This window comes from Aythya ferina (genome assembly GCF_964211825.1).
Source record: "Aythya ferina genome assembly, chromosome: Z".
Taxonomy (NCBI): Eukaryota; Metazoa; Chordata; class Aves; order Anseriformes; family Anatidae; genus Aythya; species Aythya ferina.
This window is the reverse complement of record NC_140299.1, coordinates 72,174,675-72,193,933: the sequence shown is the minus strand read 5'-3', so window position 1 is coordinate 72,193,933 and position 19,259 is coordinate 72,174,675. Positions and strand designations below refer to the sequence as shown.

General features: G+C 36.4%; 1 protein-coding gene across 8 annotated transcripts in view; it reads right to left on the bottom strand.

Moving 5' to 3' along the window:
• Positions 1 to 430: 430 nt before the first annotated feature.
• Positions 431 to 19,259, bottom strand: part of LOC311426995 (uncharacterized protein) — a 40,101-nt gene continuing 21,272 nt past the window's right edge. For 4 of the 8 annotated variants that reach the window (XM_084503919.1, XM_084503918.1, XM_084503921.1 and 1 more), the window contains 5 exons: positions 19,173 to 19,250; positions 17,749 to 17,916; positions 3,928 to 4,102; positions 1,652 to 1,834; positions 431 to 938 (listed from right to left, as the gene is read on the bottom strand). In XM_084503919.1, the coding sequence (XP_084360045.1) occupies positions 4,048 to 4,102; positions 17,749 to 17,916; positions 19,173 to 19,250 (301 nt within the window). In that variant the 3' untranslated portion in view covers positions 431 to 938; positions 1,652 to 1,834; positions 3,928 to 4,047. Of the gene's footprint in view, positions 939 to 1,651; positions 1,835 to 3,927; positions 4,103 to 15,972; positions 17,917 to 19,172; positions 19,251 to 19,259 lie in introns of those variants that run through there. The other 4 variants (XR_014687149.1, XR_014687152.1, XR_014687151.1 and 1 more) reach the window with 3 other exon arrangements.

Genomic DNA, 19,259 nt, shown 5'->3' with positions numbered 1-19,259 from the left:
AAATACTGTGTCACAAGACTGCCTTGTGAGAGTCCACTACTGTGGAAATCTGTCAGAATAAAATGGATTTTTCAGTGGGAAAAATCATTCAACAATTCATCTTTGACAATGAGGATGATTTGATTACAGGTGATGAATATGTAAAGAGTGGAAATTTTAATTATAACCACAATCTTTGGTTCCCCAGAAGAGCAAAATAGATAGAAAGCAGAAGCTGTTCTGCCTCTCTTCTTCTCTTCTCTTCTCTTCTCTTCTCTTCTCTTCTCTTCTCTTCTCTTCTCTTCTCTTCTCTTCTCTTCTCTTCTCTTCTCTTCTCTTCTCTTCTCTTCTCTTCTCTTCTCTTCTCTTCTCTTCTCTTCTCTTCTCTTCTCTTCTCTTCTCTTCTCTTCGTTAATTAATTAACAACAGGCTTACCAACAGCTAGGAACCATTTTACAAGTGGCATAAATTTAATACAGCTGAGATAGTCCAACAATATTCATTTCCTTACTTACTGATTGACTGTAGTTTAGTAAGGAAAAGTCTATTGAACTCCATATTTCTGTGGTGAATGAGTAATAGCACTTTTGTCATTTATTTGTATTCCAATATTTTTGCTAAATTTTCTGTTTAGAATTACCCCAAGGTAATTACCCCAAGGCAGTGTTATTCCCAAAACAATCTTGAAAAAAGTTAGTAGAAAAAGTTTTGCATCAGAGTGACTCTCCTAATCAATAGAAGAGCAATATGATTTTCTTTTCTTATATGTTCATTACACGGTATCTTCAGCCTCCATTTGCCTGTATTGATACTTCCCAGCTGATGAAAGGCTGCTTTTATCATGAACTGAAATTTCAATTTCAGCAGTCAGAATTGTTCCCCAGATGTAATTGTCCCCACATATGAGGAGTAGGTCCTCTTGTTTTGCAGGCATGTTTCCTCTGTTTTCATTTGTTTCTCTAGAGAAAGAGTGAGAAAGAAAATGAAAAAGAAGAAATTGAGACTCTAGTATATTTCAATGGAAAACTAAAAGTCAATCTGAATAATCCTTAGATAGCAACATGAACACTTGAAGATGAAAAGCCACTTTCAAAAGTATAATTTTAAAAGCTGCTTCTCTACATGGAAATCAATGTAGCGAAGGAGAAGCTGTAAAATACCTAAGAGCTCAATATTTTTAGGTGACTTGAAAGCTTTAATCCCATTGAAATTCTGTTGTTTAAACTCATAAAACATTCTGTATTTGAAATTTGGCCTAATAAATCACATAGAAATCTCAAAAAATTTCATCCAGGATCATTGCAACAGCCATACAAAAGGACAATGTCTATTTTGAAGCATATGATTTTTACATAAAAGCAGCTGTGTTTTTTATGAGGACTCTTTCTTATTCTAATCCTTTTAACACTTTTTAACACTTTTTGAAAGTTTTTAAAATGAAGCCTGAATTCAGAATAGTTGATAAGGTAGTAATTCTACCTCCTCCATCCCTCTCCATCCACGTGCACAAGAGGTGCAGAAGAAGGAGTTACTGGAAACTTCACAAACTGAAGTACAGGAAGTTCTGGCTGAATATGAGGTGGCACTTCTTTACTGTGAGGGTGACAGAGCACTAGACAGGTTGCCCAGAGATGTTGTGGAGTCTTCTTCTCTGAAGATATTCAAAACCCACCTGGATGCCATCCTCCACAATGTGCTCTATGTGATCCTGCTTGGCAGGGAGGTTGGACTAGATGATCTTTAGAGGTCCCTTCCAACCTCGGCCATTCTGTGATTCTGTGAAAGAATCTGAACACATCTGTCTGAGGGCAAAGCTTCAGCCACTTTCTGGCTCATCTTTACTTCCATGAGTTACCTGTGTCAGCGGTTAGAAAATAGAAGTTTCCCAGGTCATTTTTCAATGTAATTACTTGGGTTTTTGTTGTTGTTGTTGCTGTCTTTTTGTCTGGTTGGCTGGTTTTTGAGGAAATACACAGACACACTTGATAATATTGTTACGTACACTATCTGTTACTTCATCTTGTTACACTCTGTTTCTGATATTCTTTTTCTTGAACTTCTTCAAACATTTCATTTTGGAAAGGCCTAACATGCCAAGATAGCTGGCCGAAGACATGTTCAGAACTATCTCTCATTCTGCACCTAGCCATCACTAAGAAAATCCTATAATGGGAGAATAAAAGAGAAAGCAAATGCTTTGTGCTCACTCCATGCATAGAGCTGTACCAATCAAAAGCAATAATGTAATGACTCAGACACTCATATAGTCTAGAATTGACCAAAATTGTAATAAAAATAATTGAGCAAATTTGGACATTCAAAATATATGTTGAGTGGCCAAAAGTTGCATTCCTCCTTTTACTGTAGGACTGTTGACCTTCATCTTCCTATCAACATTGCTGAATGAGGATACCTGAGGTTTTCTGGTAATCTCAGAAATCATGCTGAACTCTGGATCTCACTCCCAAACCTTGTCTTGCTCGGAGCTGAGATGCAGACAATGCGTACACCCAAACCTTGGACCTGAGAAGGACTCCTGGCTTCTGTATTTCAGAAACATCTCACTCATCAGGTAAGAATTTAACCTCATTATCTAGTTCAAATGAAATATTATCTATTTTGTTATGTTCTTTAAAAAACATTCTTTTCAGAACCAATATTATTTCAAGAAATATCCAACAAGTCAGTGCTGCCTCCAAGTGAGAGAGTAACAAAGAAAAAGCAATTGTACAGTGTCAGCTTTCTACATTTTAAGTGTGTATAAATATAAAGTATATAAATGGATTTTTTTCTTTTTTCATGTCCCAACAATTTACGTGGCCATTGCACAAAAGCTTTAAGTAAAAGTTATCAGTAATCTGGGATACAGTAGCAACTCAACAGAAGGCAGCTCCTTAGGCACATTTGTGTGGCTCTCATGGAAACAGAAGGTCTGCAAACCTGCACATACAGACACAGAGGTACACACATGTAGGCGTAGCATGGTGCTATATTCCCTCCAAAGGAAATTCCTCCAGATTCTGTAGCATTTTCTTCTTTGTATGATCAGATATTATGCAGTTCTCAGTCTGCCCCAAAAGCTACTTAAATTGAGGAGAAGTAACTGGCCAAATCTTAAACTGACCTTTAGCAGTGTAGCCTGCAGGTATGCAGAAAATCAAATATCACAAAGAATCACAGTGAATAAAAATTCACACTTGGAAGGAAACCATTCAGACTAACTAAAAAGGCACTAGGTATTTTCATTAAATATGTACTACCTCTTTTTATGTAATTTTGAAAGAGAGGTAGAGAGGGAGAGAACAGAAATTGAATGAGAAAGAAAGTAAAGGAAGAAGAAAGGTATAAAGTGAGAGAAGTGATTGCATTAAGAATTCTTTCATATGATCTAAAAGTATAAATAAATGTATTTTAAAGGAAATAATATTTTTAAGGGTTGAAACAATAAATTAATCCTAATGGAAATATTTTGAGGATGACTGGGATATTATTCATGGAATTACATAATCAAAAAGGTTAGGCTTTTTTCTGTTAAATTCTTTCCAGTTTCTTCCTGTCAAATACAGTGACTCCTTCTGCAACATTCTCTTGCACAAATAATTGTTTGAAAGTTAGCTTTTCTGTAGCAAATGATAGGTGCTGCAGTCAAAGAACGAACATACTGTAGATAAAAATTCATATTTTTGCTTCCTTACTTTCAATTCTATGTGCTAATTTCCATTTTTTTTATTTTTTTTTATTTTTTTTTAGTGGGATCAAATCCAGATATCACTGCTGATTTTCTGTGCTGATATATGACCTAGGAGCATGCTACCTTTTTTGTTGCTGTTGTTTTCAGACCATATTGGAAAGAGTAGAAGTAAAGAGCTTTGTCCCCCGGGCTGTTAATAGGCAAGTAGAGAGATGGTAGTGGGCCACAGGAGCAATCTGTTGAGCATCATGACCCACCTCAGAGTTTTTTAGGCAGCAAAAGGCATTGAGCATTCAATTGGTTGTTGCAAGTTAAGAGTGGAAAGTAAGTTCACTTTTCAAGCCAGATGCACTGCTACATTATCAGCTGGATCGGAATTACATTGGTGCCAACAACATCTGAAGAACTTGAGAAAGCAACCATGATTTGACCCTGAAAGAGACACAGAGTTGAATTTTGAACTGCTTACTGCTAAAATACTTAGGTGCCTCCTGTGTAATTTTATTAACCCTCTTCCAGCAAATAGATCAATGCATTCCTTTAAAAGTTCTCTACAACATGACTTAAAATTATTAGGACAGATGGTGTACACACCAGAGAGTAACCTGAAATTTTCAGGACAGCCCTCTTCTTAACAGTTTCCTGTGTGTTAGTGTGAAAGCTTATTACCCCAGTGAAATCTGCCCAGTGTCTAGCAGTTAGTTTAAATCCTCTTATCCAGGAAAAAAGGTCCAACACAGTTTTCTGTGTTGCTCTTCCTGTGGGGAGCTGAGTTTCCTAGTCAGGACAAATAGGACTGCCATTGTGCACATGCCAGACTAGCCAGGCTTTGCTGTTCATTACGATGGGAAATTGTGGAGCAGATGCTACTACTAGGAAAGGTTCCACTGAATACTTCTCTTTTTATGGTTGTCAAGGAGGGAATATTCACTGAGGCAGTGCTCATGTTCTCAATGTTTACTTTCAGGTGTATTCAAACCTGAAGCAAAAGTCTCTACATTGTGCTAAATTAGTGAAAATAATGTACTAGTAAACCTGGGAGAGCACCTTGGAGAGTTGGAAAATAACATAGAAAAGTTAAATATATACATGTGTATATATATATAAATATATATATATATGCTTGAACTTCAGTGCTAGTTTTATTGACATACAAAGAATTGAATCAGAGTAAATTAGTTAATTAGAATATACTCAAATGAATACATTTTATATTTGCTATATAAGTTTTATGTTTGTTATGTATCCCTCCCTCATTCACCACAGGGGCCTGATCTGCAGAAACTGCAAAGCCTTGTTGTCTGTAGTGCAAAAGATCTGAATAAACTGGCAACAGAGAATTGCCACAGTAAAGAGTATCCCAGACTGGAAACTCTTAACCCAAATAATCTAGATACTCCAGAATTTTTTTACACCACCTTGTAACCACTTTCCTTTTGTCTGAAGATACTTCAGAAGAAATAGACTATTGTGATCCTTCTAGTGCCTCCATGGGTTTAACTTTTTTTCTGAAGTTTCTAGACACTGCAGTTTGCACAGAGCACCAGTCTCTTGTCACAGTGATCCTGTTTGGACTAACACAAAGGCAGAAATTTTCTGTCCAAATAAACCTGGGAATTTTGACCCATTCATTAAAACATGTCAGTGTATCTAAGTCGAAGAAGCTAGCAGTTTCCAAGCTTACAGACAAATCCTTTCCTGGTTGTTCTCTAAACCACTGCTTACAAATTTAAACTAGGTCTTTTGGTTTTGCCTGTAATCAACAGAATAGGTCTTTTATGGCAAAAGTATAACCATGTCTTTGTTATACTTTTATGCAACAATGTCTGTGGTTACAGCCACAGAACTACAGCAATTTCAAACCAATGGGTAGTTTTCACAATGTATGGAGAAAGGTCCATCCTGTACTCTACAGCAAGATCACTGCTGTTACTTTTTAACCAATGTTTTACAGAATGTCATAAGTGTAATATAAAGATATATATATCGTGTTGCAGAAAGGGCAAATAAGATACATCTAACCATGTGAACTTAATTGTACATAAAAAAATAAAAATAAATAAAATAAAATAAATAAAATAAAATAAAATAAAATAAAATAAAATAAAATAAAATAAAATAAAATAAAATAAATAAAATAAAATAAAATAAAAGAACAATACAGTGACTCTATTTACACTATCATAAACATGAAAATATCTCAGAATAGAGAGTGGTTGAATAGAGAAGTGAAGCTGATTTCTGAAATCTGTATATTCCTATGTTGTAAAAATTCTGTTAGAAATCCAATAAATTTTTTCTGGAGACATTATATGTATTCAAAATTAAAGAAAGCTAAATTAGATTAAATTCAGATAAAAATAAGACTAACAGTAGAAATAAAAAAGACCAACACAAAGAAATATCTAGCATGGCAATGCAGGTCTATGGACTTGCTAAAATTCACTGTGTGCCTTTAATTACTCTCATAGACATATTTATGAGGAATGAAAATAACATATCTGATACGAAATGCTTAATATGGTGGTGTAGTCAATGCAAGATGATGTGCTTCAAAACTGAAAGACTTATTTGTATGGCATTGAAGGTTAGCAACAAGAAATGTTATCTGATTAAGTTCCCATGACTACAGCTTTGTCTTTACGTGGATGTATGCATTTGGGGTGTCATTTAATGATGTAACCACTGAAATAAGCGGACAGAGGTTATCATACAGAAAGTTCATGGCTGTCAAGCTATGATCTGTGACTTACCGTCTCCTCTACAGAAAAGTCACCTCACAGCTATTACACTCCCTCTCCAAACAAAGAAGCTGTGCCAGACAAATAATGAAAAACTCTTAGGATTCAAGAAATTCTTGGATCTGAAAAGAGCCTTGAAAAAAAGCTGATGACTTATTAAGGAGGCTTGATTAGGTTATTAGTACAGATAGATTCTAGCATGAACTCTAGAAGGTTGCAAATCAGAAAAGTTTGTTCAGAAAAGTGATTATTCAGGATTTACTGCAGGGACTTGAAAATTTTGTGGGTCTCTGGATTTAGCACCAGGTAACAAGTTTTATGCATGCTTGTTTTTGTCATTTAGGTTTTTCATTTAGCCTAGAGACAGTTAAAACTATATAGCAATGAGCTTATAAAGATTGATCTGTTGAGCTGCAAAGAAATAGTGTTCTTAGTGGGTGGTACACTTGTATCCAGGCCCCAAAATAATATGATTTTGGTGTTGCTGTTTTGATGCTGAGGTTGTAATGCTGGACTTGCGTTGGCTAGAGAACAACCCTTGCCTTTTAGACATTTGATGCAAAGCATCACTGACTACTTTCTGACAAGGTGAAGAAAAAAATATACAGAAACTTAGCAAATGAAAAGTATAAAAAAGCTTGCTTCCAAAATGCAAGGAGTGAAAAACATGATTATTGTAAAATTATATGTGTAAATATATGACCTTAAGGTAAACATTTAAAAAAACACAAAAGTTTCTTTTAATTGGTTTTAAACATGAATAGAAAGCAATGGTGACAGTGAGTCTTTTTCTGGACTGAGAAAGCAACTTCAGCTTCTTGAGTTTTTAAAAGTAAAATTTTATGAGATTTTATAAGAAGGGACTTATAAGAAGAAAAAGACTAAGACATTTATTAGTAGTTATGGTGAAGGTAAGAGGAAATTTGGCAATGAGACAGCAGTAGACAGACTTCTAGATAAAGAAACTGATTCCCTTTTTACTCTCTCCCTAATGACATTCGTAAGTTTCAGTGAAACTGGTTTAGGTTTACTTCCATTCAAGGGACAACAGAATCAGGCATAGAGAGTTCTGGTGGAGGAAAGGGAGTCTCAGGTGTTACATACTGATATAGTTTCTGACCAGAGAGTAGCATTTCACTAAGATAAGCTTTCTCTGCTAAAGTGCTGTGGATAAAGGGATTGGAATTTGATGCCACCTAATGTGTAACAACTACTTCAGTAAATTAAAATATGTAACTTCAATGGTTTTTGATGGGAAAAAAATGGGTGTAAGTATTACCTGAATGTCATATTCTTGGCTGTATTTTACTTATCTGCCTGCTACCTTTAATAAAGCTAAATCTACAAAGTTAGTTCAAAAAATGGGATGTGGCATGGGATTGAAAGGCTTTACTCTTCAAAGGATCATATCTGCATATGCTGATGAAACATATAAGACTGACAATTTCACTATTAATACTAGAATAAAACTTTCTTAAATAACAACTTCAAAGTTCACTGAATCAGATGGATAATAATACCTGTACACTACACATTGTGGTTTAGCAAACATATAGACACCACTTTTCACTATATTTAATTAATCTGGTCAACATCTGAAAATTCAAGATTTGAGTCTCTCTTAATAACAGCATATGTAAACCAGGTGGTCTGCTGGACTAATTTGGTATGAATTCCAGTAATGCTGTCAAGATTTCTCCAAGATGTTTTGAATGTCTTGCACAAATATCTGGCTTGGGTAGCAGCTCTAGCTCTTTTCATCTGTGGGGTAATGCTGGGGACCTGAACTGCAAATGCAGAGAGTTTCTTGTTATACATGATGGTGTTATACTAGCTACTGGCACCTGTACTGCCAATGCTTTACCCAGAAGCTCAAATTTAGCCCAAAACAAGACTTAGGGAGACTTCACTGAGTGTTACAAAGTTCAGGAAGGATAAACTCCACATGTGAGCTGCTCTCAACTCTCATTTAAATTAGAATTAAGGCAGTAAAGGTGGACATAGCATCTGTAGCTACAGCAGAGTTCCCCGGTGGAATAATTTGACTACATATTATTATTCCTTCAGAAAGTGTATTCCAGTAAAAGAAGTTTGCATGACTTTTCCAAGTTATGGTCAAGAGCAGTTTTTGTAACTCAGCATGCTCTAAGATGAGAAAACCTAGCAATTGAATAAATAAAGGTCAACAGTCCAAACTAGATTAAAACTTGGGGAGATATGAATCTTTAATGATTTCATTCTACAAAAGTTCAGCTATAGGTGCTCTTTCAAATGCTTTTCTGAAGAAGATGATAGATGAAAGTCCAAGAACTTCTTAGCATTTGTCATAGGCTGCAATTCTTAATGAAATATTGTGCTACTTCAGGCTTCAAAAACATCACAGAGTCGCAAAGTCACAAAGCAGCACAGGAGCCCAGGACTCAGGATGTATTGCAAACTAGTCATCTCTGAGAAACCTTCTGAAGGATATCATTTTTTGATGTATGCAAGAAGCTCTGTATCTCCTGTGTATTTTTCAACAATTGAATCAGGACCCCTTTCTTCCCTACTTCATAATCAGTCCTCAGATGTTTGTTGTACATTATTTTGTATGTTTTGAATGAATGCCTTTCTAATTCTCTTACTCTAGGTTGTTTTACATGAGGAATATTCCTTATGTATCACTTTTATGTAGCATAATCCCTACTAGTATAGAAAATATTCTATACCCAAGTCAACATGCCTGCAGGCTGCGATGATATTTTTGTTTGTTTGTTTGTTTGTTTGTTTCATAAAAGTTTAGTTTTATTAAAGATCCTGCCTAGTGGGGTACTATATTTAGTGTTAGTATAATAAGACTGACACAAAAATAGGAAACAGGCTGTCCAAAGCCAGTTTTGAAACCTCTATCTGGATCTGTAGGGCAAAAGAAATACTAGGTCGAAAATTACATTCAATATCCTATAGGAAATGCTTATAAGCATATGCACTTAACACATGAGATAAGTGGATCAAATAAGGTTACTTTCATAAAAGTTCCTTCAGAAAGAAGGAACTGCTGGCTTACCAGATATAGATCCTTAACAAGATACATACATTGGTATTAAGCCTAGTAGAAAAGCAAAGATATCAGTGAGGTGAGTGGAACACCTTGTCCAAATGCCAAATGTCATTTGTCAAACATCAAACAGGCATTTTGCAGCAAAAAAGAAACTCAGTAAATGATCCTATGTGGACAGTTTGAAAGGTATAATTATTGCCTAAAGTATAACCTTAAAAATCTGAATATTCTTTGCCACATGGGCATCAAATGGTTTCACAACGTGGTGCTTGTGACAGAAAAAGTTGCAACAGTTTACAACAGTGATCTAATTGAATTTGAAATATCCCATATAAAAGAAGGGGAGGGGAATCCAAGGGAAACTTAGAAAAGGATAATCTTAAGGGTCAGTTTTACATATCGATCTTCAAATTTAGTTTAAAATAAATAAATAAATAAATTTATTTTGCATAAGCTTAATCCTATAGCCAAAGAAAAAATCCTATAACCAAAGAAAATTAATTAGTAGAAAAATAATTATAGCAGATCACAAACTGTTGGTTATCATATCAGTGATGGACAATTCTATTAATAATAACAGTATAGAAGATGTTTTGAATTAGGAACAGTTGTTTAGGGAAATATTTCCCTGTATACTGGATGATGTAAAAACATACATACACAGAGGAAAACAGAATGAATTTTATGTCATTTCATTACAGTATATTGTGTTTCCATGATATTTAAAAAAGAAAGTCAGGGGAATCAAAAAGGTATCGTAAGCATTGACAGTTAAGCATTTGTTGTCAGTAATGTGAGATACTTGTTGACAAGTTAGTTTATTCTGCACATCTTTTTTTTCCCCTTAAGTACTGTAGACTTTTTTGAGCATATAATGAAGTCAACACCATTGGCAACAGGGGATTGACTCTTAATATTCTTACCAGCATGACAAAGCAACAATGAAAATTCACTATTTTGTTCTGATTCTTGCATAAGAATTTTTAGGAGATATCTTGCAGACCAGCTTACAAATGGTCAGCTCATGATAACCATACTTCTCCTGTACATACTCATTGCCAGAATTCTTTAACAATGCTATTGCCATAAATTCAGTGGAACTTGTAATAATGGTTCTAATAGTGAGACATAAGATTTTTGTATAGAAAATAGATTTGCAACTAGTTATTTGCCTAGAATGCAACCATGTTCAATGAAGCTATTTTAACCAGAATTCCCATGGCAAAAATATTATAAACTAAGGAGGAATATTGAAATACAAAAGTCAGCATTTTCCCAAACTTGTGAAAATTACTTTCATTGCAAAGAGGAAAGATTTGAGATTTCATCTGCAGGAGGGAGGGCAGGGCTGGGCAGGGCAGGGAAGAGAAGGGCAGGGCAGGGCAGGGCAGGGCAGGGCAGGGCAGGGCAGGGCAGGGCAGGGAAGGGCAGGGAAGGGCAGGGAAGGGCAGGGAAGGGCAGGGAAGGGCAGGGAAGGGCAGGGAAGGGCAGGGAAGGGCAGGGAAGGGAAGGGAAGGGAAGGGAAGGGAAGGGAAGGGAAGGGAAGGGAAGGGAAGGGAAGGGAAGGGAAGGGAAGGGAAGGGAAGGGAAGGGAAGGGAAGGGAAGGGAAGGGAAGGGAAGGGAAGGGAAGGGAAGGGAAGGGATGTACTCTGTTATGGAATGTACTCTGTTCAGGCCAGCCCATGTTCTGAAAATACAGTTCTACATTACACATATTTCTGTCCCATTGTGGGTTGTTGCCAGAAGCTAAGATCTCAGGTCACAAAATGTGATGCTATGTATGGACGTAGGTAAGCAAGGTCAAGGAGAGAAAGAAAAGCAGCGGCATCCCTTACAGCAATAATATACAGAGTGACTGCATCAGTGGCTGAACAGAGAGCAAGATCTCAGCAAATAATTTTGTCATTTTGCTCTTCTTGCACTGTGGACTGATTATCATGACATGTGTAAGATGTTCAGACCCCCCAGGCATCCTCTGACATCAGTTTCTTCCACAGCAATCCCACAGGCTGTGTGGGTTTGCTTTTAGTGTGATAAGGGAGTGGATCCAGAAGAATCAGTCATATTTTTTGCTGTGTTATCTTGCACAGCTAACATTATATTGCAGGTCACAGAATGGTCAAGGTTTATTCTGCAGAAAGAAAAAAAAAAAAAAAAAAAAAAAAGCCATCTGTAGAAGGGAAGAACTTGTGAAAAAATACATTGTTAAGACACAGAAGTAGGGAAAAGATTTGTAATTAAAAATAATTGTTGGATTTTGTTGGTGGTGATGGTGGTTTTGTTCAATTGGTGGGTTTTATTTTTTCTTTTGCTAACATAAAATATTGTCCATAACTCAGAATTAAAAAGTATTCAGTAACCACAGTTGTAATATATGTATATATGTATTCAGTAACCACAGATGTAATATATTTAAATATATTTCTTACTTTAGAAGTTCAAAGTTGATACAAATCAGTGTGGTTACCATGGTATGTTTTAGTGAAGCAGTCTGTGTATTTAAAAATGCTGTTTGTGTGAATGTACAAATGTACATCAATTTTGTGTTACAGAATTGGATGGCAACAGAAAAAAAAAAAAAAAAGAAAAGCTTTTAATGCCTGGTGGAGAGGAACTTCTTACCATGGGTCAAGGCCTGCTTGCTGCCCCAGCTCATTTCACAGCAGCAGCTGTTGGCCAGGTAGGGCACAAGTGTCTGTACTGAGAGCTCCTGTGAAGTGTGTTAAGTTATTCTTTGACAGAGGCAGGGAACTGCGTAGGGCAAAGGTGCTTTTGCCAGTGGTAGGACACCTGGGAACTTGTTCCCTGCCCTGCCCATGTCAAAAGGCAGTCTTGGAGCTGCTTGGAAGATCCAAAGGACACCTAGTGCCAGACATATCTAGGGAAGAGGGAAAGTCCTTCTCATCTCCTTTCCTGCAGGAAGTGGTTGTGACATTCTCCATCCTTCCTGCTCCTGCTGCAGGACCTGTTAGCTTCATTTTCCCCAGTTACCTCACCTCAGCCCAACCCTTCAGTCTTCTGCTTCCCTTCTTCTCTTCCTAGGGTAGATACAACCTTCAAACAAAGAGTGTCTGCATTTAGTTTTGTCTGTAGTGCACAAAGTCCTGAGTCAGCACTATGATTTTTCGTTATTATTTTTGGCTGAATTCTTTCTAACTAAAATTGACATAAATTCTCGTATCTGGGAATCTCTTCCTTGCCAAGACTTTCAATATATTGGGTGCTGATTGGCACTGGGAAGTCAGCCTTACTGACATAGTTCTCTCAAATTAATGTTGTCCTTAATGAAAATGAGCTACTTGGGCTACAGTTGCCACAATATAAACAACAGGATGTGTCAAAGTCTTAGCAAGACACAAGAAAAGCCATGGAAAAATGCAGGTAGAAATTGAATTGTTCATGTCGTTGATGTTGAACAGTTGAGTACCTGGATGCACCACTGCTGCACAGGGAATTGGACTGAAAAAGTGTTTGGTCTCCAGTCCACTACACAAAATAGAGCAGTGTGGGCTCAGAAGTAAACCAGAAAGAGAAATACATCCACTGCTTCTTGGCTTATGATAGGAACAGGGAGATGCTCCAAATCTTTCTTGCAACATGAAAATCATGACACTGGAAAAAATGAGATCATAATGCACATTGCAACCTTGGGAATATTTTGCGAGTACAGCCTATGTTTATTCTAGTTTTATGTTTTACTCTGCTGGGCAGCATCCAGAGAAACTTATTTGTGACTTTGAAACAATAGTTTCCAACCGCAATTTGATTCTGGGAGAACTTAGAATGAAACACCTGAGGGAAGAAACTACAGTGCAAGCCAGCCAAATAAGCACCTTGCTGTATAAAACAAACATGTCCTGTGGGACTGATTTCCAAATAAAATAAATAAGAATATAAAGAATACAAAGGTGACGTGTATCAAAAGATATATTGCCACCAGAGAAATACTTATGCCTGGAAAAAGACTACATATTTCACTGTCATTTACAAAAAATTAAAAATAAAAATAAAAAAGTATTATTCATTATAATGAATTAAGTTACAGTAAGTTAATGATGATTTCCAAACTCGATAACCATCACACAAAAGGACATTTAAAAAAAGTATTCTGTATTAGAATTTAGAGAGCTTGTCACAATGAAATATGAATGATGTCAAATATGCACTGAAGAATGGTGAATGAGGTTACAGGAAAGTCACGAGCAAAGTGATGCTTCTGAACAGACAAAGTGTCTGGAGCTTGAGACTTAAAGCATGCATGTTAACAGCAAGTTCTGCTCAAACGCCAAGAGGAAAAATGCTCTGAGGATAAGATTTTCAGGAGAGTTCAGCACCTAGTTTTTGCTGATGAAGTCATTTTGACAGCATTCAGTGTTAAAAGGAATTGATAGGTGCTGAATGCTTTCCCACATCTGAAACTGGACATGGATGCTTAAAGTAACAACTCTTCTCTCTCCACTTAAAGTGCAATCCTTCTCTCTCCATCCCATGCTCATGTTCTCATGTTCACAATGAAAAAGGCCTTACCTGCCATTTCCTCACACCAAAAAAAAAAAAAAAAAAAAAAAAAAAAAAAAAAAGCACAGAGGAATCTGAATTTTCTTTACAAAAAGAATGATTAATTTTCTTTTCTTTACAACAAGATTGTTTGCGAAAACAATTTTTACATGTTTGTACAATGTTCACCACTTCGACTCTGCCTTAGTTAAAGTCACCTCTAAGTTTACCGTAGACACAAGGTCAGTTATTGAGACTTTAGCAGCTAAAGTTCTTTGAATCAAAACCTGTTGTGATTTAATACCTGGCAAAGAATGTGCTATGGTAGAAAATCTGAATTACCTGAACCACCTTGTCACTGCCAACTCTTCAAAGGCAAGTGCATAGCACTGACCTTATAATAAAGACTTCGTTACAGCCGGCAGTCACTTTTGCAGCAGTCAACAACATTTATTAATACAGCACCAAGGCTAGCCTTTCTCATAGGTATTTCTGTTTTCATATACTAACTTTTATATTGTACTTATTTTTTCTCCCTCTTTAGTAACTTGCTAATATTTTTCAGGGCACTATCAAATATCAGTCTTTTAGGTTCTGCACTCCTATTTACAATTGCAGTAACACAGAAACAGATGTAATTCCTTCCATCTGCCTGCAGTCTTCATGGACTTTTTTCCATGCTGTGTTGCTAAAAGCAAAATTTTATTTCCTTCTTGTCTAGCTAACTTTACGTTTCTTGTCACTCAACCTTTCACCCTATGAGCATGTCAATGGGAGTGAAGGTCCTTTTAGACTGCAGAAGTGGATGTGACACACAGGTCTGGCTCTCTCTTCTCCTGCTAGATGCATCCTCACATGTGAAGGGAAAGAGTATTTCCTTTCCCAACCAAAGCCAGCCTGAAAATTCACCGTTGAGTTGTGGGGAAAGACGTGGTTGTTTTCTGCACTTCCCTGGGTTCTCCTGAACAGCCCACCACCCAAAACACATCTTGTCCCAGCTTCAGGAAGGAAACAGTAGGCAGTCTTCTCCTGATGCTATCCTGAAACAAAGAGCACTAAGCACACAAGGACAATGGTCTGCTTGCTGTTACAGTACTACCTGCAATGAGCACTGCTGAAGGCAAAGTGGCAAATAAATGTTTCAGGAAGGAATGGGCTTTAAGTGTACTGCCCAACCAGCAAAATAATTTCTTTTGTCTTTGATTAGGTTTTGGTTGTTCCCTGTTTTCTTTTGTTCTCTAGAACTGCTTTTGCTATTTTAAGAATAGCATTTTTGAGCTATGCCAGTGAATAAATCTCCAAGGAACAAAAAGTAAAAAGCGAAAGATAACAAAAATGTCATAGCAGTCTAATAAAGCTGAATAAATGTGGAGTCATTGCTATTCCTTGTTGCTATTAATATGATGTGCTGCAGAATGAGACTCTTATCCTATCAAAAACTGACACCAAAAAAAATAAAACATAAAAGAAGTATTAAAAAAAAAAGAAGACCACTGAGAAAAGAAATAGCAGACCAAATAGTAATCATCCTGATGCTTCTTTGAATATATATATATATATATATGTATATATATATGTAAAATACAGAAAAATGGGAAAATTACATGAAACACTTTGAGGGGGACTGAGCATGAGCACAGGCTGCCCAGAGAAGCTGTGCAGCATCTATCCTTGAAGATATTCAAAATCTGTTTGAACATGGGCAACCTGCTCTGGTTGTCCCTGCTTGAGCAGGGGATTGGGCCAAATGATCTTCTTCATATCTCTTCCAACTTCAACCATTCAGTGATCCTGTGATTCTTGAAAGTTAGTATATTTGTTGATTGATTATTACTTAATACGCAAAGGTATTTGAGAGACAGCTTTCTGTTTTCCCAAGCTGCACCATAATTTTTATGTGGACTATTTATCATGCCCAGACTTCAGCTTCCCAGCCTGGGATGTGAAAATTCAACCCTTTAATTTCTTGTAAGACTGCTATGAGGGGGAGTCTGTGAGTAGCCATGAGATAGTCAGATACCACTTTGGAATGACAATTTATTTACAAAAAGAGAATGACATCATGACCCAAAAAGCAAAACAAAAAGAATTATAATAAGTAAGCAATAATATTTGTACTAAAGAGGAATTACATACTGTCTCCTCTACTATTCATAAAGTTAATATACAAGTGAGAGAGTGAGAAAGAAAACCAACCTGAATGAATCATGAGATTCATCAGATGTTTTCCAGCTAGATTGTATGACTATTAAAATATCTAAAAACAATACATGCAACATGATATTAACAAATATAGAAAATACAAATTAAGACTCATATTTGGTATTTCAAATCAGTTATTGCTTTCTCATGATTAATTCCATTACTTTACAGTTCACTTTACTGCTGGTATCAGCTGACCTCCTTGTCATCGTTAGCAGTCCTCAGGGTTATATGCCACATGCAAGACTACAGAATGCCTTAGAAACTTGCTCTGTAATGGTCCAACTTTAAATTTTGATTGAGCAACTAAAATCTTTATTGTTGAAAAAAATGTCTTTCCTAACCAGATGGAAAACTGATTACTTGAGTTGAGCTGAGCTGAACTGAGCTGATGATGTGAGCTGAGTTGGTAAATAATATTAAATAGAAGATGTTTTGAAAGGGATGAGTAAAATTACTAGCAAAGAATTTTGATGCATAAGACTGTTAAAGTAACAGCTAAGAACACTACCTGGAGTAGTTTTCTAGGAACTATAGAAGTTAGGCAATATTTATGAAATATTAAATTTTAGCTGCAAAGCACAAATTTTAAAACTTTACTCTCTAGTGTAAGATTGGTCTGTTAGACCAAAGGATCCATCTGTAGTTGGAACAGAAACCAACAGAACAGATCATCTTTTACCTTGATGACATTGCCAAGTTACTCCATCTGTAGCAACATCATTCACAAGGAAGGTAGCTTTAGAATTAGGTGTAGGGAAAATTGACCAGTCTGGGTTTCCACTGCTAAATATGCAAGGCAGATCCACCCACATCAGCCCACATCATCTCAGCCTTTTGGGTCTCACTAAGTTGCACAGCTTTTCCTCCTTGTTCTGTCAAGCCTATTTCCTAGGCTTTCTGCCCATTGCTGTCATGAAAATGGAAGCCACATGCACCAGTCCTGCAAACCCTGAAACAAACTAAAAAATGCCTTCCAACTAAATCCATATCTTTCAGTAGTGTTTTTTAGTTCTTTTATTGTGTCTCATCAGTAGATGACAGAAGTAGCACTTACCAAAGCTTGTACAGTATCCTTAAGACATCATGAGAGAGAACAGAATGCTCCAGTCTTCTTCCTCAGTTTTCCCATTACTCTAGGATATTCTTTGTGGTTTAATGGGGTTTGCTTTTGAAAGGCTATACATATCCCTGCCCTACTCTCTCCAGCAACCCCTGTAGTTTCCCATGTAGTTTTGTGAGGTTTCCTGTAATATTAGTAGACATTACCAAGTACTAACAGTGGTAATAGTAGTTTTCATAACCTGCAGCCTGATACTGAGGTACTTAGAATGGATTTTCATAAGCTTCAAGTGACACGTTAGGCAATGCTACTCTCACCCTAGTTACTAACCATTATGCTCATGCAAGTTGACATAGCCCTTAATCTCAGAGGGCTGTTGACAGTATCTTTGACAGTAATGGTCTACCTACATTCACTTATAACCCTGTATACCAACACCACATTAGCTATAGCCTTCAAATTACTCCAGTTACATCAATCACTTACTCAGAGATTCCATTCAATGGATGTGGAGAAAAATAAGTTTTCCCCTACCACAGTTGCTGATGAATTGTCCTGGCTAATTCAGCATCATCACCAGCAATTTTGGCACGAAGAAATCCCATGGCATGGCTCAGGCCAAGACTACATCTATTCTTCTCACTTTTAAAGTTCAGCCTTGTCCATAAAACCACAGCCATTGCAGCTTCAGAAACAGATCTCCTGGCAAAGAAAAGCACTTGATCAGTTTTCCACAGAAACTACGGCTTAGCATTTAAACCACTGTTCTTAATAACATTCTTAAATACCAGGATAATCAAATTAGCTATTTGAATCAGTTTTCATTCAGGGAGAAGTTTCACTATTTATTACAGTAAACAGCACTGGGGGTTTCTATACTAATTAAACAAGATGTTGAGTGTGTTTTTTTGTTTGTTTGTTTGTTTCATAATCTATTCAAGTTAAATACAAAACTCTTTGTTGAAATAGCATTAATGTTAGCAAAACTGACAAAAGACAGTAAATTCATTATTTTAGTGCTATCATTTCTGTAATGTAGAACATTGCAGAATAATTCACATTTTCAGTGAAGCAAGTCAGACAGAATGTCAGTTTTCATAAAAAGAAAAAAAAAAAAAAAGGAAAGAAGGAAAGGAAAGGAAAGGAAAGGAAAGGAAAGGAAAGGAAAGGAAAGGAAAGGAAAGGAAAGGAAAGGAAAGGAAAGGAAAGGAAAGGAAAGGAAAGGAAAGGAAAGGAAAGGAAAGGAAAGGAAAGGAAAGGAAAGGAAAGGAAAGGAAAGGAAAGGAAAGGAAAGGAAAGGAAAGGAAAGGAAAGGAAAGGAAAGGAAAGGAAAGGAAAGGAAAGGAAAAGCTTTTTGCATTTTCAGTTTGTGCTACTCATTGAATTTCGTTCAAATGCAGTATTTTGTCCCCATGGTTTTCTCATGAAAAAAATAACTAAAACCAATTAAAGCTGTTTTTAAAAACAAAACAACAATAACAACACAACAACAACAACAAAATGCATTATTTACCAAAATGCCAAACTCCCAATAAGCCTGGTTTTCAGTCTTTGAATTTATTATTCAAGAATTTTGTTTTATTTAGCATGTACTTGTGCAAATGTTAGTGCTGATTTTTTTTTAATTTTTTTTTTTTTAAATTTTTTGTCCACTAGTAGAATATGTACACTGGGCACTGTCCTCTTATTACAAAGAGACAGCGTCTGAGAAACAGGACATCAGTGCCAGAAAAGAGATGGATCTCTTTCAAATACTGTGAAGAGTATTCTGGCAGGCTCCTCCTGTCTCTCCTTTTCTCATAAAATTTGAACAAGAGATTTGAAAAAGATTACTCAAGATCACAACTGAAGTATACATTAACTCAAAAACAACAACAATAATAGTTTGAAAGGATTATAGTTGGCTAATGGGTCTTTGTCTACCATTCACAGGGAAAAATATCAAGTAACCATCAAACCATGTTAGGCTCGCATCCATCTGCTTGCTTTTGGCAGTGACCTGGTAAGGCTGAGCGCTTGAGTCCTCTCCGTGGACACTGTGAGGG